At 45.5% G+C, this 25,432-nt stretch overlaps 1 protein-coding gene across 6 annotated transcripts in view; it reads left to right on the top strand.

Moving 5' to 3' along the window:
• The window catches only part of RXRB (retinoid X receptor beta), a 1,081,557-nt gene that overhangs the window by 664,597 nt on the left and 391,528 nt on the right, over positions 1 to 25,432 (top strand). For 5 of the 6 annotated variants that reach the window (XM_044083573.1, XM_044083567.1, XM_044083568.1 and 2 more), the window contains one exon: positions 23,512 to 23,702. In XM_044083573.1, coding sequence (XP_043939508.1) covers positions 23,512 to 23,702 — 191 coding nt within the window. The remainder of the gene's footprint in view (positions 1 to 23,511; positions 23,703 to 25,432) is intronic. The other variant, XM_044083570.1, reaches the window with a different exon arrangement.

Raw genomic sequence — 25,432 nt, 5'->3', positions numbered from 1 at the left:
TTCTTTTGTTGTCCATTTCTCCTGAAGTAGTTTCTGGTACCAAATAGATGAGATGGGGGAAGTCGGGCTTGAGCTAGGATGAGTAACATCTACAGTCTTAAAATTGTGCACACCAGGTGAGACCTCAGTCTTAATATTTGATGTCATTCTATTCCCATGTTGTAGTATTCTTGGTATGGGATTTGCTGCCTCAGCCGACCCATACGTTGGCTCCTATACAAAAGCTTCAGCTTGGCTGCTGTAGTTGCGTGGGATGTCGTACGGTGGGCCATAAACCAGGGGCCTTAAATGTGATGCCTGCACGAACAGACCTCAGAACTTTTCAGCCGTAGACGACCGTCTCATCGTGCGCTTCACTCCTTCACTGCAAGACATTTAAAAGCTAAGTACCCCGCTGGGGTTTTTACTTCTTAACTTCTAGCTAAAGCTTGGTTTGCTGTATTAACCTTTAGCCAATGTCTGCTAAAAAGGGTAAATGCCAGTGCGGGTGCCAGATACCACATAAATATACGCACGACTGCTTCGTTTTTTGGCTAGACCAAGAGCATGACCATACCGCTTGCTCAATCTGACAATCTTTCGTACCTAAGAACCTACATAGCCATCTGGCTGTCCTCAATTTATACCTAGAAAATCAGCATCTTACAAAAGGAGTGCTAAGGATGGTAAACCATTTTGGAAATTCCAACTGAACCTCCGTGAAAGAAGGCCAAGATTCCTAGACCAACTTCCTGCCTCTCCGCTTTCAGATGCCCTGCCAGCTGCCAATTTAGGAGTTGAGGGACGTCCGTCAGATCTGTCTACTTCGATGGGGACCTTTGAGGAAGCCGCTTCTCAGTTGACGACTGGCACATCCACAGAGCTTACTCAGACATCGGCTAGAACCGATGTCGAGGGGGAACCAGACACAGCTGGGCCTCTGATTGGGAACCCTCCTCTCTACACTGCTACCCTTAGCCATGCACCGGATTCCAGGCCTTCGCCTAAGGCTACTCCATTAAAAACGAAACAGAAAACCAAACATCTGGTTACACCCTCTGAAGGCCTACCTGATTGTCAGTCCTTTACCTCAACTTTGATGCAGGCCTTCATGGCCCTTACCCACAGCCTCTTCCAACTACCCTACCTCTTCTTAGCCGTAGGGCTCCCTCTGTCTCCTCTTGCCCTCCCCCTCTACTCAAGACAGGAAAGAAGAGCAAGAGGCTTATTATTCATCTTTAGATGAATCTATCTCATATGCCTCCCAGACAGCCTCTCCTCAGGAATTTTACTACCCAGATGAAGAATCCATCAAAGGGGACTCCCCTCCAGAGGATATCACCTTTGGAGAGACCATTACAAAAGTGAAGGAATACTTCAAATGGAACACCTCACAAATGTCTAAAACTCAACAAGATATTTTGAATCACTACAGGTGGAATCTCCCTCTCCTTCTGCCATACTTTCTGTCATCCCTGTTTATTTAGATGACTTTACCTCAACATCCAAGACCCCAGACGCTCACCCACCTGGCCCTAAGAGGCCAGATCGCTTCAACAAAGTGCCTGATGACCAGAAATTCCTAGTCAAACCAGCCCTGGCAGACCCTGCTGTGATTGCAGTATTACCAGACAAACAATCTAGACTGTTTCCATCTGCCTTTCTCCTACCTACTGACAAAGACAATAAAACTATGGTTAGAACTGGGAAGAAGGCTTGCACCTCTTCCACACTGGCCTTCAGAGCCATCAACTGTCAAACCCATATGACCAAATATGCTCTGGACCTTGCCTCCCAAGCCTCTACTCTGCTGGCTGCTACTCCAGACTGCCCCACTAAGTCTGACATAGCATCTAAACTGTCTCTGGCTGCCCAAGTAGCCAGACATTCCATTAGATGTAGTTATGATGCTGCAGAGGCCTCTGCACAGTCTGCAGCCTCTGCCTCTGTACTTTGGAGATATTCATGGCTACGCCTACAACACTTACTGGAGGACTTCGTCTAAAATCTTAGATGCTCCTCTACCCCCTAACTTATTGTTTGGTAAACAGTCAGCAGACCTTTTTAGAAACCTACAAGAAAAGAGTAAGGAATTGCAAGACATCAAGTACCTTCTTGTGTCGCCTGTTCCTAAGTATTATAGAAATTTCCCTGCAAAAACTACCTTTGTTAGAAGAAACCTTTCCTCTGCTGTACCTTCCACTTCCAGGCACAGAAGGGGAGCCAAAAGACAAACTTATTCCAGGCCTGCTGCCTCACAGCCCCCCACTAGACAGCCCTTTCAAGACAGAGGAGGACCCAACAATGCGTGACTGCTTTACCCACCTTCCCCTCTCTGCCCGCCTCTCCCACTGCCTCCCCTTTTGTAAAATCATCACTACAGACAAATGGGTTCTGGCTATAGTTCAAAAAGGATACTTCCTTTCTTGGAGAGAAAGGCCCCCTTTTAGGGGCATACCCTCCCCCCCAAGAAACCAGAGACACCTCTTCCCTCAGATTTTACAAGACCTTCTTAACCTGGGAACTGTAGAGCCTGTCCCCACAGGACAAGAAGGAAAAGGCTTCTTCTCAAGACTGTTTCTAGTTCCAAAAAAGATGAACTATGGAGGCGCATTCTAGACCTTTCCTTTCTAAACCAATTCTTAAAGGTTCCCACCTTCAGAAGTTGTGTCTGCAAACTTTACTCCCACTTATACCAGCTCAGGCCTTCATGGCCAAACCCAACCTAAAAGAAGCCTATCTGCATATCTCCATACAACTTTCTCACAGAAACTTCTTACTTTTTTCTGGACACTCCTCTCACTTTCAGTTTACAACATTGCCCTTTGGTTTGTCCACTGCTCCCAGAGTGTTCACAAAATGCCTGGTACCTGCCATAGCCTTTTGCAGAACACACTGGATTCAGATTTACCCTTACCTGGACGACATCCTTATTCTAGCAGAATGCAGGGAAACCCAGCAAAAGCATTTACAGTTCACCATTTGGCTGCTTCAAAGACTGGGGTTCACTCTCAACTTCCCAAAGTCCTCCTTGACCCCAGAATAAGAAAAAGCATTTCTGGGTTGCAGGATCAGGACAGACATAATAAAAGCTTTTCTTCCCAAGGACAAAGTCAGTTCCTTGTCCACCCACTTCAAGACCCTTATGCAGACCCAACAGATGACAGGCAATTCCTACGAATCTTGGGTCTAATGGCAGCCACCATTCCCATGCTGCCACCAGCCAGAATGCACATGCAAAAGCTGCAGTGGTACCTAAAAAATATTTGGTCACAACACCAACATCCCTTAGAGCAAGGAATTACCCTCTTGCCCTGTCTAAAATCAGAACTACAATGGTGGATTCAGCAAATTTAACTGAACCCAGGCCTTCCACTTCAGTTACCCACCCCAAACCAGTTCATGCATACAGATGCATCAGACCTAGGATGGGGAGCTACAATGTCAAACTACAGGGTACAAGCAAAGTGGCACCCTTCCACAAAGAACAAACATATCAACATGAGGGAAATGACAGCGGTTCTACTGGCATTGAAAGCCTTCCTCCCCCTTTTGCAAGCAAGTGTTCTCCTGATCCTAACAAATAACACCACAGTTATGTGGTACCTCAGCAAGCAGGGAGGGACAAAAGCCTACCTCCTCTGCAGACTAACCTTACTAATTTGGGACCTAGCCTCAAAGCGCAATTTGTCCCTGCATACATCCTACATACCCTCGTAGGACAGCAAACAAGCAGACCTTCTCAGCAGGACATCTTCTCTGAGTCACGAATGGATGCCGGACAGGAGTATCTTTCTAGACATTGTCCACTGGTGGGGCACACCTCAAGTAGATCGGTTTGCCTCCCCCCAGAACAGACAACTGCAGACCTTCTGCTCCAAGACCCACTCTCCAATAGCATGGAGGATAGACACATTCAGCATTTCATGGAAGGGGTGGTTTCTGAATGCCTTTCCACCCTTCCCACTAATTCAAAAGGTCCTCCTGAAAATCAGGAGAGACAAACCAAAAATCTTGCTGGTGACTCCCTGTTGGCCAAAGCAGCACTGGTTCCCCCTACTTCTCAATCTAGCCAAGGGCAGTCACCACAAGTTACTCCACAAGGTAGACCTTCTGACACAAAAGGGAACCCTCATTCACCCACACTTGCAGATGTTGGCTCTGACACTGTGGGTGATCATTTTTAATTCCTTTCAGGCACCACTACTCAGAGGATGTGCTTTCAGTCCTGAGGGAGACCAGGAAACCTACTACAAGGAAATCTTACTTAGCTAAATGGGAGAGATTTTCAGAATGGTGTATGGACAAGGGCAGGGATCCATGCAATGCAGATCCACCTCTAGATGTTCTTCGTGTTTCACTGTTGCAGTCATCACACTTGGGTTATCTGCCTGCAGGTAGTCCTCACTCGGCCAGAATACTAGAGACTTAATATTTCTGCGTCGGTTGCCGTTGCTTCAGGACTGATGTCAGGGGTATAAAAACAGGCAGCCGACACCATTACATCAGTCTTTCCTGCCGAGGAGCAGAAGCAGTTTGCACGAGTGCCGGTCGGCTACTACCTGAGTTTTCATTTCCGAACTGAATCATCCTGAAGTCTTCTAAAGCTAAGTACCCCGTTGGGGATCCTTTTTTCTTGCTTTAACCGATGTCAGAAAAAGTTAACAATTGTCTCGTCTGTGGAAAGCAGATACGACACCGAGATTTCCAGTCTTTCTGCGTCACCTGTTTAGGTTCAGACCACGACGTACCTCGCTGTCGGTTTTGTGCTTTATTCAGCATCCAAACTATTCGTCGTCGGGCCCTTATTGTCGCTAAATACTTTCACTTTTGATCTCCGTATTCCAAAATGGCTTCGGTAAGCCATCCTACTACCGATCTTCCGAAAAAACATAAGGATACAGACAGAGACAGAACGCACAGGTCCAGAATTGCCGACGACTCTTCCATTAAGCTAGTTGCCAGTTCACTGGTACTCAGTGAGGCGCTTTCGCAGCCCCTGATGCCTGCTTCCATGGATTCGCAGGTCACTACCAAGACCCGTTCGGAGTCCGGTATGACATGAGACTCTTCTTTCACTACGGAGCCTGCGGATGTCTCTACCTTGGATGGGTCTGGAGCCACTGTGCAGGCACTGGCTTCCGAGGAAGTTCTTTGCATTACTGATATTCGACCCCAACCGACAACTTCTTTCGCGTCTTCAGTTCTTTCTAAAACTACAGAGTTCCTAAGGCCAAGAGTACGAGCTACGACTAAAAGACTGACTACCCAAACCCAAGCACCTGCTTCCTTGCCACAACATCAAATGCTTAAAATGGCAGAAGACCTGATTATGCTGATTAGGGGACGCCAGCCTTCCCCTGCTAAGAGAAAGAGCCCTGTCCCCAGCAGCTTTAACAGACCAAGAGTCTGACTCTGAGGTTTCTGAATATGAAGACATGCCTTTATCTGCATATGAGGATTTAGATGCAGAGGATTCCATTGCCTCTGCTTCCCCTCCACAGGATTTTTCTTTTGGTGAAACTCTACATACTTTGAGAGTATTTCCACTGGGAATGCCAGGATTATCCTCAGTTCAAAAAGAGACTCAGATAATTTTTAGATTTGCCAAAACATAGACCTTTAGCAATCCCTCCAGTTCTGGATGTTGTGGATGATGTCTTTATGGAATCCAATCTAACTCTTGATACTTTACCCCCTGCTCCAAGGAAACCAGACAGGTACTACAGAGTCCCTGACTCTCTCAAATTTCTTTTCAAAAATCCTACTGCTGACCCTGAGGTGATTTCCCAGGGGTCTAAAGGTATAAAAGCAACTACAGCTAAGAATCCCACCCCTTCGGACAGGCATTCCCAAGTTTTAGACAGATGGGGTAAAAAAGTATACACCTCTGCAACTCTCACCATTAGGGCATTGAATTGCCAGTTTCACATGTTGAAATACCAGCAACATATTATGAAACTTATTAAGCAAAAATTGTCTACCTTTAAAGACTAAGCAGAAAATAAAGAATTACAAGAGCTTATACTTTCTGCAAGCCAAGTCACCAAGCATACCTTGCAATGTGGCTTTGACGCCCTAGAAGCATCTTGCAAGGCAGCAGTCACTGGTTCTGTGCTGAGAAGGCATGCTTTGCTTAAGGAGCAGACCTTGCCAGACCATGTCAAGTCAAAATTACGCTCCTTTAAACAAGGACAATCTGTTTGGCCCCAAAGCAGAAAAGGTTCTAAAAAAGATGGAAGAAAAAGCCAAGTCTATGCAGACAGTCAAAGATTTTTTGCAAGTGCAGCCTCCAAAATTCAGTAGGCATTGCCCTTTGAAACATTGGTCCTTTCCAGCCCCCTCAGGCCATCTCAGACTAGACCCAGGGGAATGGACCCCCCCCCCCCAGATTACAGTCTCAGGGTATGCAGAGATTTAAGCAGTGGAGTGGCTCCACTTCTAAAACAGGGAGTGGTAAGCCACCCTCTTACGGAAATAATTCATAATGGCTGCTCAACTCCACCCCTCCCCTCTGCCCAACTGCTCGTGCCCCTAGGAGGAAAACTTGCGCATTATGCAAAAAACTGGACCTCCATCACCAAAGACCGATGGGTCCTCTACATTGTATCCCAGGGGTACACATTTTACTTCCACTCACTGCCAACCCCAAAAGGGTTCCCAGACCTTCCTTCAAACCATTGGGCAGAGGCACAAAACCAAGTTCAATCCCTGCTCTCCATAAGGGCAGTTCAACCTGTTCCTGCAGAACAGATAGGTCAAGGGTTTTAATCCAGACTTTTCCTGGTACCCAGAAAAGAGGGCACTTGGCGACCAATTCTAGATCTTTTCATTCTAAACGCCTTTCTGGTGGTATCAAAATTCAAAATACTCACCCTTCAGCAACTTCTTCCTATGCTGTCCAATCTGCACATCCCTATCAGGGAATCATGCAGGAAATACCTATGTTTCAGGGCAGGATCTATGTATTATCAGTTCTCTGCACTTCCCTTTGGCTTATCCACTGCTCCCAGAGTCTTCACAAAATGCCTGGCTCCAGCCATTACCTATTGCAGACAGAAAAAAATCCAAATTTACTCGTACTTGGACGATTGCCTGATTCAGCAGACAGTCAAGAAAAGCTGTTGTAGCACCTGACATTTGTAAAGAACCTTCTAACCTCTCTGGGGTACACTATCAATGAAAAGAAATCAAAACTAGTCCCCAGTCAAAAGATTGTATTCCTGGGAGCAAGCTTGAACACAGCATCCCAGATGGCATTCCTTACTCCAGAAAAACAAGCCCATCTGACAGGCTACTTCGCTCAAATGGCCACCAGAATCCAAGGTGTCTGGGTTCAAGAAGTCTAACTCATGCTGTCAGAAAATGTCTCTAACAGATGGGCTCACTTCTTGCGTCTATTGTTTAGGTGCTGTGCACCTGCAGGACTCTTGTTCTTTCTGCCATGCATTTAGTCTAAGAGTTCTGCAGGAGCATAAGAATAAGCTTATTCTTAGGGGCCTTTTAAAGCCCTAGTATTCACCGGCCAAGACTCAGTCTGTGAAATCCCCTAAATCTACCAAATCATCAGCTCCAAGTTCGGTGTCGTCTTTGGTTCAGACTCTACCTGCTACTTCGGTTCTGGCTGGAACTGATAAGACTATCTCCCCATCAGCTCCATCAGAAACTTTGGAGCCTTCGCGGAGCCACAAGAGGCTGAGGTCCCCTTCTCTGGAATCGATACATTCCGCTCCTCGGTCTCCCCTGCTTCAGAGCGAGCGCAGTCACAGATCTTCTCACTCCTTTCTAGGCTCTCGGATCATGACGTGGAGAGAGAGTGGTCAGTAGGCTGCTAAAGTCGCAGGCACTTGCCAAGATGTTGTCCAGCCCTCCTCAACAGGTGTGGGCTCCGTCCACTTCTATCGATGTCCCTCCTCCGACTCCATTGAGCTTGGAGCCGGAGTTTGTTGTGTTTCGAGTAGTGGAACCGTCGGCTCCGAAAACTCTATCTCCTTCGGTTCAATCGTCTGCTCCGATTCCCTCAATGGTGCCGTCCATCGAGGGATCTGGGCGCCGGGGCTCCCTAGTCGGCTCCGAGGGGGCGAGTGGCATCGGACCCTTGTCCAACCCCGTTCTCCCTCTCAGAGCTTCTGCGCAGGTGAGCTCGGCTCCTACATCGGCCTCGGAGCCGTCTCCCTCGGTGCGGAGAAAGATTCCGATTTCCTCTGAACCGGAGCTTTCTCTTCATTGTGGCAGGGACGCCTTCAATGTCATGAGGAGTGTGCTGGCCACTGAGTCAGCTTCACTATCGGCCCCCATCGTCTCTGTCCCTTGTAGTGTCTGTGCCAACCTCTGCTCCTCCTCCAGACCCCAAGCATGGGGAACTGGCGCTCCAGGGCACCCCATTGGGTGTTTCCTCTTCTTCCGAGGCCTCCTCTGATCATTCAGAGGAGCCCCTTCATAAGAAGAAGTGCAAGAGGAAGCACATTGACTCCCCTGAGTCTGTCACTTCTGATACAGACTTAGATGATTCAGAAGGGTCCCCGAGATCTCCCTCTGAAGATGTTTCCTTTTCGGACATCCTCAAAATGCCTAAGCAGAGGGTGAACTGGAATCCACTAGCCCCTACCGAGGATGAGTCTGTATTCCTGGATGCGTTCGGTTCCAGACCTTCCACCTCCTGGGTTTCTCCGCCTTTCGATCCACTTATATCCGTAGTGGCTCGAAAGGCTTGGTCAGCCACGGATACAGTGGAACCAACTCCGAGGAGACATGGCAAGTTCATCACTGCACCCCCTTACCAAAGGTGTTCCTGTTGATGCCATGGTGGTAGCAGCAGCCACCAAAAAATAGTTGTCTGAAACCTCTTCGTCTGTCCATCCTCCTAACAAGGAGTCTAGGACCATGGACAGATACGGGAAGCGAATGTTTGCTTCAGCAACCTTTTCTATGAGGTCACTGAACTCCTTATGCCATTTTACCTGGCTTCAGAGGGATCTCCTTAAAGAGCTCGGAGATGGCCTTCAAGATCCATCAGCTGAGGGGGGCTCAAGCAAAAGTGGCTTCCCAGCTAGCGACCCTTAATTCTGTAGTCAACTCCTCCATGAGGCTCATTTCCTATGCAGCCGGTACTGGGAGTAGAGCCGCAGGTATGGGCGTGGCCCTTAGGAGACATGCATGGATGCGGCTGTGTAACTTTGCAGAACCCTTTAGAGCATCATTCACCAACACCCCCTTTGATGGTTCCTTCATTTTTGAACCACAGGTGAAAGACGCTTTGACTAGGTGTGAGCAAGAAGGCAACACTCTCTCTGTCGTGGGAGTTAGTTTTTCCACTCCTTCCAGACCATACCCCAAGGGTCAGAAGAGTGGTAAAATGTGGTTCAGAAAATCCCAGGGAGCCTCGCCTGACACACGTAGTGATTTTTCCTCCAGGGGCAGAGGGGGAAACAACAACAACAGACGCCGCCCTCATGGCAGAGGGGGTCCGCAGAACCAGGGCAACAGAGAATCCTTCTCTGAGAAGCCCTTTCAGCATCCCTGAAGGGTTGCCTGGCTGCCCACCTCTGGAGGCAGTCGGGGGAAGACTTTCACTATACCCAAAAGCCTGGCAAAATTTAATGCAAGACAAATGGGTACGGTCAATTATATCCGGAAGTTACAAAATTCCCTTCTCTCAACCCCCCTTATCGTCAAGCAAATCCCTTCCAGATGTTCCATCCAATCTGAGGGACCAAGCAGTCATAGAAGTTTCAAAACTGCTAGAAGTAAGAGTCATCCAGGAAGTCCCAGCAGACCAACATGGATCCGGAACTTACTCAAGATTCTTTTTGGTACCAGAAAAGACGGGACTGGAGACCGATTCTGGATCTCAGCAGACTAAACAAGTCTGTTCAAAGAACAAAGTTTCGGATGGTCACGCTACAGTCCATTCTACCCTTTCTGGGTCAGGAAAATTGGATGTGCTCCATAGATCTTCAGGATACGTACTACCCCATCAAAATGGACAGGCGCTCCAGGAGATTCCTTCGCTTCCGGCTGGGAGACGGTCATTACCAGTTCAGAGCTCTGCCCTTTGGTCTCACCACAGCCCCCAGGGTGTTCACCAAATGTATGGCGCAGTGGTCACGGCTCACCTGAGACATCGAGGATTCCAGGTGTTTCCATTTCTAGACGACTGGCTCCTCACTGCTACTACCAGGCATCAACTTCTGCAAGCCAGGGACTACACAATCACAATCTGCTCCCAGCTAGGCATTACAATAAACTTTGAAAAATCTGCCTTGTTGCCCTGTCAGTCTATCACCTATATAGGAGCAGACTTAGAAACAAGGAACATGTCCGCAAGGCTACCGCCAGAAAGGGTGTCTACAATTCGCCAGCAAGTACAGATTTTAATGCAGAGCAAAAGGATCCAAGTCAGATTCGTCCTTCAAACTCTGAGTTCCATGGCAGCGACAATTCTAATCCCACTGGCCCGCTTTCACATGATGATCCTTCAGTGGCTTCTGTTCACACAGTGGTCTTTCCAACAGCTGCCAATGTCTCACATGATCATGATTACAGAAGCATGCAAAAGGCACCTTTCTTGGTGGATGGTCTCCCCACTAGTGACTCAGGGCAGACCCTTCATTCAGCCCTCTCCGGTTGCCACAGTGACCACAGACGCCTCCCTGATAGGGGGGGGGTGGGGGCATTATCAGAGCAAGACAGTCCAAGGCACTTGGCAGCCTCAGGAGTACCATCTGCATATAAACGTCCTAGAAATGAGAGCAGTGCTCCTAGCATTGCAAGCTCTTTAGAAAACTTTCCCTTCTGGGACCATTGCAATTCAAACGGACAACATGTCAGTGGTGTGGTACATCAACAAGCAGGGCGGAACCAGGTCCTATCCCCTATGTCGAGAAGCACTCAGACTCTGGCAGTGGGCGATTTCCTCCCAATATTTTCTGATTGCGACGCACATCCCTGGGAGATCCAACGTCATAGCGGACAGGCTCAGCAGAGCTATTGTCATACCTCACAAGTGGTCTCTGAATCAGGTAATTGCGGGTCTGACCTTCCGCAAATGGGGACGGCCTTGCTGTGATCTTTTTGCCACCCCCTTCAACAGCAAATGAAGCAACTACTTCTCCCTTCATCTGCTTCCAGGTCATACTCCCAGAGACACTCTAGTCCACGATTGGCCTCAGGGACTTCTTTGTGCCTTCCGTCCGTTTCCCCTGATACCAAAACTCATACAGAAAGCAATGTCGTTGGGTTGCAAAATGATCCTCATTGCCCCCTACTGGCCTCGACAGATATGGTTTCTGTTCCTGCACCATTACCTTCTCGATCAACCCTGGACTCTGGACCCGATTTCGGACCTACTGATTCATCAATCAGGCGGGCTGCATCAATCCCTCCAAACACTCCAGCTCACAGCTTGGTTGCTCCACTTCCAGCCTTATCCAGGCTTCCCAACATTTCCCTGGCCATGCGTGAGATTATTGTCGTCTCTCACAAGTCCACAGCTAGAAAAACTAATGCTAGCAAATGGAAATTTTTTTCTTGCTGGGCAGAGGCTAGAAATGTAGATCCTTTTTCAGCCCCAGTCCACGAAATTTTGGAGTTCCTAGCACAACTTTTTCATTCTGGGTCCGCTTCTGCTACAATCAGGGTCCAACTGGCGGCCATTTCTAGCTTTCATGTTGGGTTGTCTAATTCAAACATTATGTCTCATGAGCTCTGTAAAGCCTTTTTAAGAGGGACTACTCTCCTGAGGCCTCCAGTGAGAGATCCACTTCCTCCTTGGTACCTTAATTTGGTACTAACCTCCTTAATTAAGCCCCCCTTTGAACCTGTGGCGTCCTGCTCCATTAAGTTTCTATCTTGGAAAACACTCTTTCTGGTAGCTATTACTTCAGCCAGACGCGTCTCTGAACTTCAGGCACTATGTGTTCGTCCTCCATACTTGGTTTTTCATAAGGACAGGGTTGCTCTAAGCACTAATCCCTCATTCCTTCCGAAAGTCTGCTCAGAAAACAATTTAAACCAATCTATAGACCTTCCTGTGTTTTTCCCTAACCACTCCAACAAGGCAGAATACAAATTACACCAATTGGACGTTCATAGACAATTGCGTTTTTACTTGCATAGGACTAAGGATATAGGGAAGTCGGACCAACTATTCCTTTCCTACACTCTATGCAAACAAGGACTCCCAGTTGGTTGTCTCACATTATCACTTTCATTTATCAATTGAGAAACAAAGAGCTGCCTATCAAACCAAAAGGTCATTCTAGTAGGGCTTTGGCCACCTCTGTAGCCTACCAATCTAGGTTGCCCATGGATTCTATCTGTGCAGCTGCTACGTGGGCAAATCCTCATACCTTTATTTCTCATTACAAGCTAGATAATGGTATCCAGGAGCAGAGCTGACTTTGGTTCCACTGTTCTGAAGAGTCTGTTCCAATGAGCCACCCAGGATTGTAGGTGCTAGGGACGCTGTCCCAACCAGCAAGAACGAAGGCGAGATAGACAACGTAACATTAAGAAGTTATGTACCTACCATAACATTCCATGTTAGTTGTCTTCATCTCGCCTTCTATTTTTGCATCCCACCCTCCGTCCCCCTGTCCTATTGGATCGAGAGGAGTTTTGGTTTCACTGGCTGAGTGTTCTCTGGTTTGTTTCCTCTACTGACTTAGAGAGTATGACAGTTATGCCCAACCTGTTTGTTTGGACAGGTTGGTTCTCTGGCTAGGTCTGAGGTTAGCTATTTGAAACGAGATCTGGGTAGCTAGCGCTAGGCCTCATGGGATAAGGGATAAGCTCGAGCCAGTAAACAGCTCTCGAGCTATAGAAGATGGCCGAGACGGAGCCGAGGATCGGCTCCGATCCCAACCAGCAAGAAAGAAGGCGAGATGAAGACAACTAACATGGAACGTTATGGTAGGTACATAACTTCTTATTATTTTTCATGCTGACAGGGTCTCCCTCAGGACTAACCCTTCCTTTATGCCTAAAGTGGTGTCCAGTGTGGCTCTCAACCAATCTATCCATTTACCTACCTTCTTCCCTAATCCTCAAAATAAAGGGGAAAGGATCCTGCATTCCTTGGGCGTGCACATACAACTCAGATTCTACCTTGATGGGACTAAGGCCTTCAGGAAATCTGACCAGTTATTAGCCAGATGTTCTTCGTGTTTCACTATTGCAGTCATCACACTTGAGTTATCTGCTTGCTGTAGTCCTCATTCGGCCGATAAAGTCTTGGGTCCTGCGTCGGTTGCTGTCTCATCTTCCATGACGTCAGGTAGTCAGGGGTATAAAGCATGCAGCCGACGCCATTACATCAGTCTTTCTTGCCATGCAGTGCCTGAAGCAGAAGCAGTTCGCACTCCTGGAATTTTCGTTTTCGAGTTTCAGAACCGCAGTCTTCAACTAAGCTAAGTACCCCGTTGGGGAACCTTTTTCTTGCTCTAAACTAATGTCAGTAAAAGTTAACAATTGTATTTCTTGTGGAAAGCAAATACCTCATAAAGATTTTCATTCGTACTGCATTCCTTGCTTAGGCCCAGACCATGACGTACCTCACTGTCGGTTTTGTGCCTTATTCAAACCTCAAACGATTCATCGGTTCATTTACGCTTCTAAATATTTTGGTACTCTGTTCAATTATCCAGAAATGGCTTTGGTAAGCCACCCGACTACCGACATTCCGGAAAAACGAAAAGATAGACAGACCACATATGTCCAAAGCTGCCAATGACGCTTCTCCTAAGCTAGTCGCCAGTGTGACGGTACTCCGTGAGGCGCTTTCGCAGCCCCGGATACCTACTTCAGATTCGCAGGCCTCTACTGAGACCCATTCGGTATGCTGCGAGATGCTTCTTGACTGTGGAACCTGCGGATGTCTCTACCTTGGATGGGTCCAGAACCGGTTTGCAGGCACTGGCTTCTGAGTGTATTCAGGCTTACTGACTTGCATATTAAACCGATGCCATCTTCTTCTTCAAGGCCTAAAACTCGATCCATGCCTAGAAAACCGATGCCCAGACCACATGGTCAGACCCCTATGCCTAAAAAACAAATGGTAAGAATGGCTGAAGACCTTATTACTCTAATCGGGGGAAGCCACCCTTCCCCCTCTAAGAGACCTAGAATTGATTTTCCTTCTGATTCTTCTGATCAGGACTCTGAAATGTCTGTTTCCACTGATGATTAGGATTTACCCTTGTCTACCTATGAGGATTCTGATGGAGGACTCCATTCCCTCTGCTTCCCCTCCAGAGGATTTCTCTTGTGAAACTTTGCATACTGTTGGGGAGCATTTTCACTGGAAAGCCAGTATTACTCTGACTCCAAAAAGAAGCTTTGGGATTTCTTACCCCTGCCCCAACACAGGCCTTTAGCTATACCTCCTGCACTGGACGTTGTTGATGATGCCTTCTTGGAATCTAGCCTGGCCCCTGACTCTCTACCTTCTGCTCCCAGAAAACCTGATAGGTATTACAGAGTTCCTGACTCTCACAAGTTCCTTTTTAAAAATCATACTGCAGATCCTGAGACCATTTCACAGGAACTCAAGGGCATTAAGGCTACTATTGCCAAAAATCCTATCCCCTCTGATAGAGATTCCAGGGTGCTGGATACTGTATACACTTCTGCAACCTTGGCCATTAGAGCCTTAAACTGCCAGTTTTATATGTTAAAGTATCAGCAACATATTATTGGATTGCTTAAACAGAAAATTATGTTGATTCCTGACTGTGCTGAAAATAAAGCTTTACAGGATTTAATGCATTCTGCTGAACAAGTTGGAAAACATACTTTGCAATGTGGTTTTGATTCATTAGAGACAATCTTGCAGGGCTGCTTTCACTGGGTCTGTACTTAGAAGGCATGCTTGGCTTAAGGAGCAATCTTTGCCAGATCATGTTAAGGCTAAAGTGCTGGATGCTCCCTTAAACCAAGACCGCCTGTTTGGCAACAAAGCAGAAGTAGTACTTAAAAAGATGAAGGAAAAAGCTAAATCTGTGCAAACCGTTAAAAGATTTCCTGCAAGTACAGCCTCCCAGATTTAGTAGGCATTGGCCCTCTAAGAATTGGTCCTTTCCTGCCTCTTCCAGGCCTTCTCAGTCCAAACCCAGAACCAGCAGAACACCCAGGCTGCAGTCCCAAAGGACTCACAGGACTAAGCAGTGGGGGGCTCCCACTTCCAACGCAGGAAGTAGTAAGACTCCTCCCTATGGTAAACTGTCTCAGTGACTTAACTTTAAACCTTCCAAGCCCTGCTCAACTGACTGTTCCTTTAGGGTGCAAGATTGCCCTGCAGGCAAAAAATTGGGACCTCATTACCCGAGACAAATGAATTTTAAATATAGTTTCCCAAGGATACCGATTCCACTTCCACTCCTTACCAACCCCAAACCGTTGGCCATATCTACCCCCATATCCGTGGGCAGAGGCTCAAAAGCATGTTCTCTCTCTTTTAAGCATCAGGGCTATTCAGCCTGTCCCAGAAGAAGAATGGGGACAAGATTTATACTCAAGACTTTTTCTGGTACTCAGAAAAGACAATTCCTGGCGTCCTATCCCGGACCTGTCTACTCTAAACACATTTCTGGTAATCCCAAAATTCAAGATGCTAACTCTCTTCATCAGCTGCCTCCTATGCTAGACAAAGATGCCTGGTTGGCAACACTGGACTTAAAGGAAGCCTACCTGCACATCCCAATAAGGGAATCTTGCAGAGGATACCTACACTTCAAAGCAGGCTGCATGCACTATCAGTTCTCTGCACTGCCCTTTGGCTCATCTACTGCGTCCAGGGTATTCACAAAGTGCCTAGCTCCAGTCATTGCTTTTTGCAGGCAAAGAAATATACAATTATACCCATCCCTGGACGATTGTCTAATTCAAGCAGAAAGCCAGGAAATACTATTGAATCATCTGGCATTTGTAAAGAAATTGCTAACTTATCGGGGGTACACCGTAAACGAAAATAAATCACATCTTGCACCCTGCCAGCAAATTATATTCCTGGGAGCAAGCTTGAATACAACTTCCCAGATAGCCTACCTTACGCCAGAGAAACAAGTTCATTTGACATCCTACTTCAAGCTACTGGCCACAAAGACACAGCTGTCTGCAAGGAAAGTACTGCAAAACCTGGGCATCATGGCCTCCTGCATTCTACTAATTCCATATGCAAGACTGCATATGAGGAAACTACAGTGGTATCTAAAAAGCCTATGGTGTCAACGTTCTTAGAATCTAAAATCAATGATTCCTGTCATACTTCGTCTGCAGTGTTCCTTTGGTGGGCAGAGGCCTGCCACCAAAACAAGGGACTGCCATTCACTCTATCCTTTGCCGCCCAAACCCTAACAGACTCAGACTATGCATGGGGGGCTCACTTGGCAGGGAAGTGCATTCAGGACAAATGGAACCCAAGTCAAATGCACCTGCATATCAATCAGAAAGAAATGTTAGCTGTACAGAATGCTGTGACAGCCTTCAAGGACCATATTCTTCCAGGACAATTACTGTTAAAGACAGACAACACCCCTGTTATGTGGTACATAAACAAGCAGGGAGGAACCCACTCATACCCTCTCTGTAGACTAGCCATGGCTCTGTGGAACACAGCCTTGAGCTACCAAGTGCACTTACAGGCTCAATTCCTGCCAGGAAAGGTAAATACACTGGCAGACGACCTAAGCAGAAATCTCATGGACCCACATGAGTGGAAACTGGAACCAAGGATCTTCAGCATGTTGGGAAACAAATTGGGGAGCCCAGAGATAGACCTGTTTGCCTCCCCCCAGAACTACCAATTGGACAAATTCTGCACAAGGACTCCCCACAAACAAGCTTGGAAAGTGGATGCCCTGTCCTTCACTTGAAAAAACTATCAGTTTATGCCTTTCCCCCTCTGCCTCTCCTCTCCAAGGTACTACTAAAGATAAAGCAGGACAAACCAAGGACAAAACTGATTGTACCAAACTGGCCACGCCAACACTGGTACCCCCTCTTGCACAGTGTGTCACTGCTGGCACCATGGCACCTGTCTCAGACCCCCTACCCTGCTGTCCCAGCAGGAGGGCTAGATTCTGCACCCACAGCTTCAAACCTTGAACCTGACAGCCTGGCTAATTACCTGATCTCTCTGCTACCATCCCTCAGTAAACAGGTGATGGATGTCATTCTGGAGGCAAGGAGGCCTAGTACTAGAAAATCCTATGCTGAAAAATGGAAAAGATTCTGTTCCTGGAGCCAAACTCAGGGGATGGGCACAGCAGCACCCAATTTACCTCAGATTCTTCAATACTTAACTGAGATGCTTCACATGGGCCTTTCCTTTTCCTCCATTAAAATTCATGCCTCAGCTATTTCAGCTCTTTACAATACAGAACCACCCCTCTTCTCTTATCCACTGCTGAAGCAGTTCCTCAGAGGGGCCAAAAACTTCAGACCACCCAGGAGAAGCCCTGCTTCAGCCTGGGACCTCAAATTTGTATTGATAAAACTCACTTTACCTCCCTTTGAGTCAGCTGCAAATGCAGAGTTTGAAATTCCTTTCTTGGAAAACAGCCTTCCTTCTAGCCAGCACTTCAGCAAGAAGAGTGTCTGAATTACAGGCCCTCTTGGCAGTGGAGCCTTTCATCATCCTTCATGCGGACAGGGTGTCCCTCAGGACCAGTCCCTCCTTCATGCCCAAGGTGGTATCCAGTGTGGCCCTTAATCAGTCCATTCATTTGCCAACCTTCTTTTCTAATCCACAGAACAAAGGTGAACGAATACTGCACTCATTGGATGTGCACAGACAACTTAGATTTTACTTGGACAGGACTAAACCTCTCAGGAAATCTGAACAGCTTCTGGTTGCATTTTGCTGCAGAGGAGAAGGCCATTTCAAAGCAAACCATTTTTAAGTGGATAGGTGACTGCATTAATTTTTGACGTCATGGAAAATGAGACAGCAACCGACGCAGGACTCAAGACTTTGATAATCAGACCGACTGAGGGCTTCTGCAAGCAGATAACCCAAATGTGATGACTGCAACAGTGAATACACATCTACATTTATGGTAAGTGTACACAACTGTATTTTTTACACCAGGGGCAGAGGGCAAAGCCATTACTAAACAAACAATTTCCAAATGGATAGCACACTGTATCCATTTCTGCTACAAACACCATGGGAAACCAACACCTTTGGGTCAGAGCACTTTCCACTAGGGCAACTTCTGTTTGTGCAGCATTCCTCAGGGGAGTCCCTGCCAGGGACATTCTGGAAGCTGCTACCTGGAGTTCTGTACACACCTTCACCAAGCATTACCACCTGTCTATCTTTTCCAAATCCAGGGCGGGATTTGCAACAGCAGTCCTGTAGGGCATACTAGCCAGCCCTAAATCTTCTTGACTGCCTCCACCGTTTCTTCAGTTTTTGGAATCAACCCAAGTGTGATGACTGCAACAGTGAAACAGGAAGAACCTAGTACAGTTGTGTACACTAACCATAAATGTAGATGTTCGAGTGTATTCACTTTTGCAGTCCTGGTTTCCCACCCTCCATCCCCCTTGGCTCTCACTCCTCTCTGTCTATTTCTCACCTCTTACAGGGCTATTGGTATTTACTTTTTACTGGTGGTGTTTTTCCCACCATACCTTAGCTCCCTATTTTGGGTTCTCCTGACATTTGGGGCAAGAAAAACTGATGTAATGGTGTCTGCTACCTGTTTTTATACCCCTGATGTCACTCCTGAAGCGACAGCAACTGGCACAGAAATACTAAGTCTCTGGTATCCTGGCCGACTGAGAGCTACCTGCAGGCAGATAACCCAAGTGTGATGACTGTAACAGTGAATACACTTGAACATCTACATTTACTGTAAGTGTACACAAATGTACATTCTTGCCTGTGTGTCTCAACTAGTTAAGATGGGACTTTCATACTCTTCAGTGAAAGTCCACCTTTTAACTATTTCAGCCTGCCTGCCACTAGACCCTCCTCTACTAGCCAGGCTCAATGTCAAACTATTCTTGAAAGGGGTCTTGCACTTCAGACCACCAAGAAAAACCCACCCCTCCTCCCTGGCACCTGAACTTTATCCTGGAAAAACTCACACAGTCCCCATTTCAACCAGCTAGTACAGCTACTCAGCACATGTGCACATGGAAGACAGTACTGATAGTGGCTATAACTTCAGCCAGGAGGGTGTCAGAGTTGCAGGCATCAATGTTCTGCCCTCCATACACTACCTTCCACAAGGATAGAATAACCCTATGGTCCAACCCTTCCTTTATGCCTAAAGTGGTCAATGATCTGTCCTTAAACTAATCTGTTCATTTACCCACCTTCTTCCCCTCCCCAGCAATGAAAGTGGGAGAATACGCCACTCTCTGGATGTACACAGACAACTAAGGTTTTGCCTAGGTAAAACCAGTTCCATAAGAAAATCCAATCATTTTTTTTGTTTCCTTCCACCCCAGGACCAGTTCCATAAGAAAATCCAATCAGTTTTTTGTTTCCTTCCACCCCAGGACCATGGACAAGGCAGTCTCCAAACAAACCATCTCATGTTGGATATGGAAAACTATTTGCCTATGTTACTCACACCATGGCAAAAAACTTCCACATGGAGTAAAGGTTCACTCTACCAGGGCAATGGCAGACTCAAAAGCCTTCCTAAACGGCCTGGACAGTGCATCCATCTTGGAATCGGCTACATGGTCCACCATTTACACTTTCACCAAACACTACAGTGCTAGACAGTGTCTACAGAGCATGTGCAGGTTTTGCCAGAGCAATTCTGTAGATCTTTGTGGAATCAGCTACTTCTCCCTCCTCCCTTCCTTCCATCTAAGCTGTGGTACTCTCCAACACCAAGAATACTGCAACTTAGGAATAGAAGGACATTCCTTCCCATCCACCTAACCCCTTGTTCAAACCTTCTCTCTCCCACAATAGACCTGTTTGTGGTCTCCTGGTGGTTATATCCTACCCTAGGACCAATTTAGCCAAGAAATGGCGCTTTGATCCTGTAGTTGACATCACTTGCTACTTTATTTAGAACTGTCCTGTTGGGCTTTCAGGTTCTGAGGTCAGTGCTTGCAGACGTCACATTTAAGGCCCCTGGTTTATGGCCCTGCATATGAAGTCCCACGTAACTACAGCAGCCAAGCTGACGCTTTTTTATAGGAGATGATGAATGGGTCACCTGAGGAGGCAAATTCCACACCAAGAATACTGCAACATGGAAGAGAAGGTCATCTATGGTCATGGTAAGATTTTACACAAATATTCATCATTTGTACAACCAAAATTAAGAAGAGTACATTTAAAACCAATATCTACACTGTCTGCGAGAACCAGTACATGGAGGTCTTTGCATTAGCCCTGGTCCTGGGTTATGTTCATTTGCTCCACTCCTGGGTTATATGTGTTGTCAGCTGTGAATAGTTGTGTGCTTTTTACTTTGCAGTAAGGCTGTAGAGTGATGTCTGAATAGACATTTTTGATAAGTTGACATTATCAGCAGTTTGCATCCTAGGTGTAAAGTACAGTAAAAGATATTACACAGGAGCAGAGGAAGTAAACTCTCAGGTTGGTTATTAACCTGACAACAGTGCCAGGTGTTATTAAGGGGGCGTAATACTACTGTTAGTGTTTCAGGTTACGTCATTAACATGGAGGGTGCCTAGTATAGGCATTCGTGTTCATGTGTGAGTATATGTTCATAGGTTGGTACTGGGCTATCTGCCCAAAGGCATATATTAGCCCAGCCACGTTGTGCGGTATTCACCACCCCTTTAGTAGTTCCCTAGACTTTTGTACTAGCAGGTAGTACCCTTGGCACCTATCTAGTAGTGCTGTTGGTGTGATCCCCGGTGTGAACTTTCTGTTTCTGTATAGTATGTCTACAGGGGTATTGAAGCCAGAGTCTATATTACATGATTGAAGTTTCAAAACTTCAATTCTTATATGGTCGACAAACACAGCAACCTATAAAAACAAACCATTTAAACGCTGTAAGCAGGGGGGCAAGCCCGCCTGCACCACCCCCCCGCTATTTAAATATACCAACTCTGAGATCGCACTACTGTGCAGAAAAGGGAAATATTCCCTTTATGCACTGTATGGAAATCTCCGTTAAAAGATTTGAAGTTTCAAAACTTTGATCATATGGTGTTGACCATGTCAGATTCAAAGTTTTGAAACTTATATCTTCTGATGTAGACCCTTGAAGCCATAGTAGACAGCTCTACTATCACTGAGTGCAGTTAATTGACTCTTATGATATTTTAAAAGTCCCAGCTTAAAACTTTGCAAAGTGTATAAAAAAACTTATAAATATGAATTAACCTTTTTCTCTTAAAACAGGTTTTAGAAAATGTGGTCACTCCATAATTGAGCAGTTGGCACCTACACACAGCTTTTCAAAGGTCAGTAAAGGACAATTGATGTACATGCTAGCTGTGATGCTGCCAAAAAACACACTTCTTGAATTTAACTTCGCAGTTTAAGTTGTAACAATTTGACTAGTCTTCAGACCATTATTTGCGCACCTCAAAAGAAAGGATTTGTGTAGTGTGTCAGTTAACTGTCACATACCATAAATCTATTACATGATAACGGCTGATATTTGTTAAAAACTCATGAGGTGACCCTTTTTAATTGCATTTGTCGGCTGCTGCATTTGTACTGTTTATTATGTGATTTATTATATACGCATCCATTAAATGTACAAATACACACACGTAATCTGTGTGCTTGCTGTGCATAAGCATACATACAGACGTGTCCTTTTTGATGAGGGTAGTAAAAAAAAAAACCTAATGAAAGGAATACACTATGCTCATACCAGAAACCTTACTCAAGTAGATGACTTTGACTGTTATGTAGCAAAATGCATATCTTTTTTTTTAACTGATTTTAATACTTTAGTTCAATTTTCACATTAAAATAGAAAATTGAAATAGGAATATTTAACAAACAACACAAACTATAATTAAACAACTGTTTACAAAGGTGTCTGTCAAGTATTTACATTCCAATTGCTCATAAACCCCCCCCCCCCTCTTTTTTTTTTTTTTTTTTTTAAGAAGTATGACTTCCGCGGTGGTGCAGCGGTAGCGTTGTTGCCTCACAGCAAGAGGTTCTCCCGTTAGATTCTCGGCTAGAATGCAGGGAGTGCCTTCTGTGTGAAGTCTGCATGTCCTCCATGTGGTTGGGTGGGCGTTCGAAAGACATGCGTAAATGGGCGTGCCTTCGTTGAAGGTTGAACATCGAGCTTGCACGTCTGCGTTCGTGAAAATCTACTGCCAGTCAGTAGCGGACCGGAGTTCTGCTGTGGCGACCCCTAACCGGGAAAAGCTGAAAGACAACAACAATATGAGAAGATTTTTCAGTAGTAAGCCACATGCATATCTTAAATGTATGTAGAGCTGTGTATGTCCTGTCTTATTGGAAGCAGCAGTAGCCTTTAACATACAGATTATATTAAAGTATGTCTGAATGTTAAGTTGTATGCCAAAAAAGTAAGCACATTTCTTTTACAGTTACAGAGGCCTTTATATCAGTTTTCTATTTGCTTTCCCATTTTCAGGTACGTGACTATAAAAGCTTTTCCTACAGTTAAAACTAAGCAAGCAGGTTTGCTGATGGACAAGTAAAGTTGGTTCATTTTAATCCAGTTCATTTCATAGATACCTATAGACATGGTATATATCAAATTGTGAAATACCTCACACATGTTAACGTACTGCATTGGCCAAGGCTGATATTGTGATTGTCGTTCACAGAAGAAAAGGACAAAACGATGTCCAGTCTGTGTGCTGTGTTAATCATCAAATACTAATTTCATAGCATAAGCAGTCTGAATACAAACACTGAGGTGACACTGAAAAATGCTTAAAGGTATGCTACTATGTTTTGTGGACAGAAGGGCAATTGTCAATGATTTTTTAGGTTTTAAGGGTTACACTTTTGAATATTACCAAAGTGCACATACTATGTAATCTCTTTTCTCTTGCAGAATTATCACCTTATAGCAAGTGGTAGCAGGCAGTCAGGATTTCCAGATGATTGTGTTTGGATATGCTTTGATTCATGTCTTTGCTTTTCTTTGCATGAATTGCACATACAGTGTTTTGAACCTGCAGGCAGGGGTGCTTTGTTAAAGGAGCTCCCCTTGCCCTATGCACTTGCCAGCAAAATATTTGAGTCCAGAAATTCAGTGCTGTGATGTTCGGCACCATCAAATTCAGATATTGGTTCAACTGCATGCCAATTTTTCAGGCACAGCCCAAGAAATTGCATGGTTAACAGTATAAAGGAAAACATATAATTGGAGTGAAATGAGTGGTGATGCGGTGCATTTCACCTTCAGTATTTCAATGCAGTGCTCGTTGGTTTCTTTGCCATGCTGTTGGTTGCTGGTCTTTAGCTGCTGTTGGTTCCAACCCCTGTCTGTCAAGTAAGTACCAATTACAGCACTGTTATTTATTGTGTTCTCCTAAGCAAGTGTCATAACTGACTGGTACATGGACTGCATTTATTAGCTGACCGGTCCCTTGTCTGCCTGTGTCCAGCCGTGCAGGAGGAGAGGCAGAGGTGCAAGGAGAAAGACAGTGAAGTCGAATCCACCAGCGGTGCGAATGAAGACATGCCAGTTGACAAGATCCTCGAAGCAGAACTAGCTGTGGAGCAGAAGACAGACCTCAACCTGGATGGCTCCGGGGGTGGCAATTCGGTAACTATCACTCCTTGGTTAGTATAGATGTAAGTGCTACAGCTGAATTCTGATGCCATATACCTAAAAGGGTATGGTTCTTTTTTTAATGTCTTTTGTGTTTTTTCCTTTCCATTTTTTTCCCCTTTTAGTCTATTTCTAAGTGGTGCATTGAGTTAGTACGGCCACCTGTCTGTGATGTGGTTTAGACTTCATTGCTGTCCTTCAGTTGCTGTTTGTATTTCACTTTGTCTGATTGGGTTGTTGTCCTGATAATTCTTATGTTGATTTTAAGTCTCGCTAATGCAGTATCATTTATAACATGAGGGAATTATGCTGCCGTTCTGTGCTCTAGACTTCAGTAGTATGCTTAGTATAAAGAGAAGAAATACTACAAAGAATAGACATGGTGTAGGTATGCGCAGGCAGAAGTTAGACTTTCAGCCTAATACAGATGACCTCCAGAGCTGGGTAACTGCCTGTCGGGGAATTTCCTTTTACAGCTAGAGTGGACATCTATGCTGTGCATTCTCGTAACCTTTAGACCCAAAGCCTGCAAGATTTCAGTATAGTCCCTTGCATACATTTGTCCTATCCCCAAGTGATGCACATTTTGCAGCAAGCTTGAAGATCCAGAATACAGACATTAAAAAATTTACTTGTTGGTGCAGTGACCAAGATTTAGACCTCCTCCCCTTTGCTGCCAACATTCCTCAAATCCTTCAATATCTTTCAGACCTCGTTGACAAGGAACTGGATTTTATTGCCATCAAAATTCATTTGTATGCCATCTTAGCATGCTTGCTTATAAAACTCCCATTTATTTATGAACTGTGAAGTAAAGTTACTTCTCAGAGGTTTCCCTATCTCTAAGGCCATCAAGGGGACTTGTTCTGCTGCTGCAAGACTCGAACTTCAAAACTGAAAAATCTGTATTAAACTCCCTTCAACCTGACCAGTTTAGCTAGCTTAAGGTACCTGTCCTGGAAGACTATTCTTTGTCACCATCAGTTCAGTAAGGAGAATTTCACAGCATCAAGCTTTCTATATGCAGAGAGCTTTGCACAAAGGCAGCAATATCCTTACAGATCAGTCCTTCCTTCTTGCCCAAGGGTGTCTCCGAATTAATGCCAAACCAGTCCATCCATCTGCCTGTGTTTCACCTGAAACCTCAAAATAAGAAAAAGCAAATTCGACCTGATGTGGATATCCACTGACAATCAAGGTATGCAGACAGAATTAAGGACATTAGAAGTTTGGACCATCCCTGTCTTCATGCCAAGAAAACATTGACAGCCAGTATTTAGGACCGTCTCCATCTGGCTATTATGCTTCTTTAGATTTTACTGTGACCATCCTTGGGAAGGTCTTGGTGGGTAAACTACCACATTACAAATGTAAAAGATACCATTGGCTTTTTTTCAAGAATTCTTCTCAGTGTGAAGCTGTGACCTGGGTTTCATTCATATGTTCCCTAAGCACTGCAAGCTGGACCTTCTATCAAAAGATGGCAGTTTTTGCAGCAGTAGGTCTTTGCTTTTAGCTTCCTCTGTGTTTTGACCTCCATTTTTGATGGTTTGTGTTCTCAGATTCTTTTGAATATATCACAGCAAAAATGCTTATGGTGAATATATTACAATATTATAGTGATGTGCACGTATTTCACCATAACTGTAGATTTTTTTAATGCAGAAGTTCTTATCATCCTTCCTCATTTTTTGTTCTACAGTGTGCTGGGAGGAGAGTAAGAC

Source organism: Protopterus annectens, chromosome 9.part0 (genome assembly GCF_019279795.1).
Source record: "Protopterus annectens isolate FY-2018-M chromosome 9.part0, PAN1.0, whole genome shotgun sequence".
NCBI lineage: Eukaryota > Metazoa > Chordata > Ceratodontiformes > Protopteridae > Protopterus > Protopterus annectens.
Note: the sequence above shows the minus strand (reverse complement) of the source record. Positions and strands in the feature narration are given on the sequence as shown.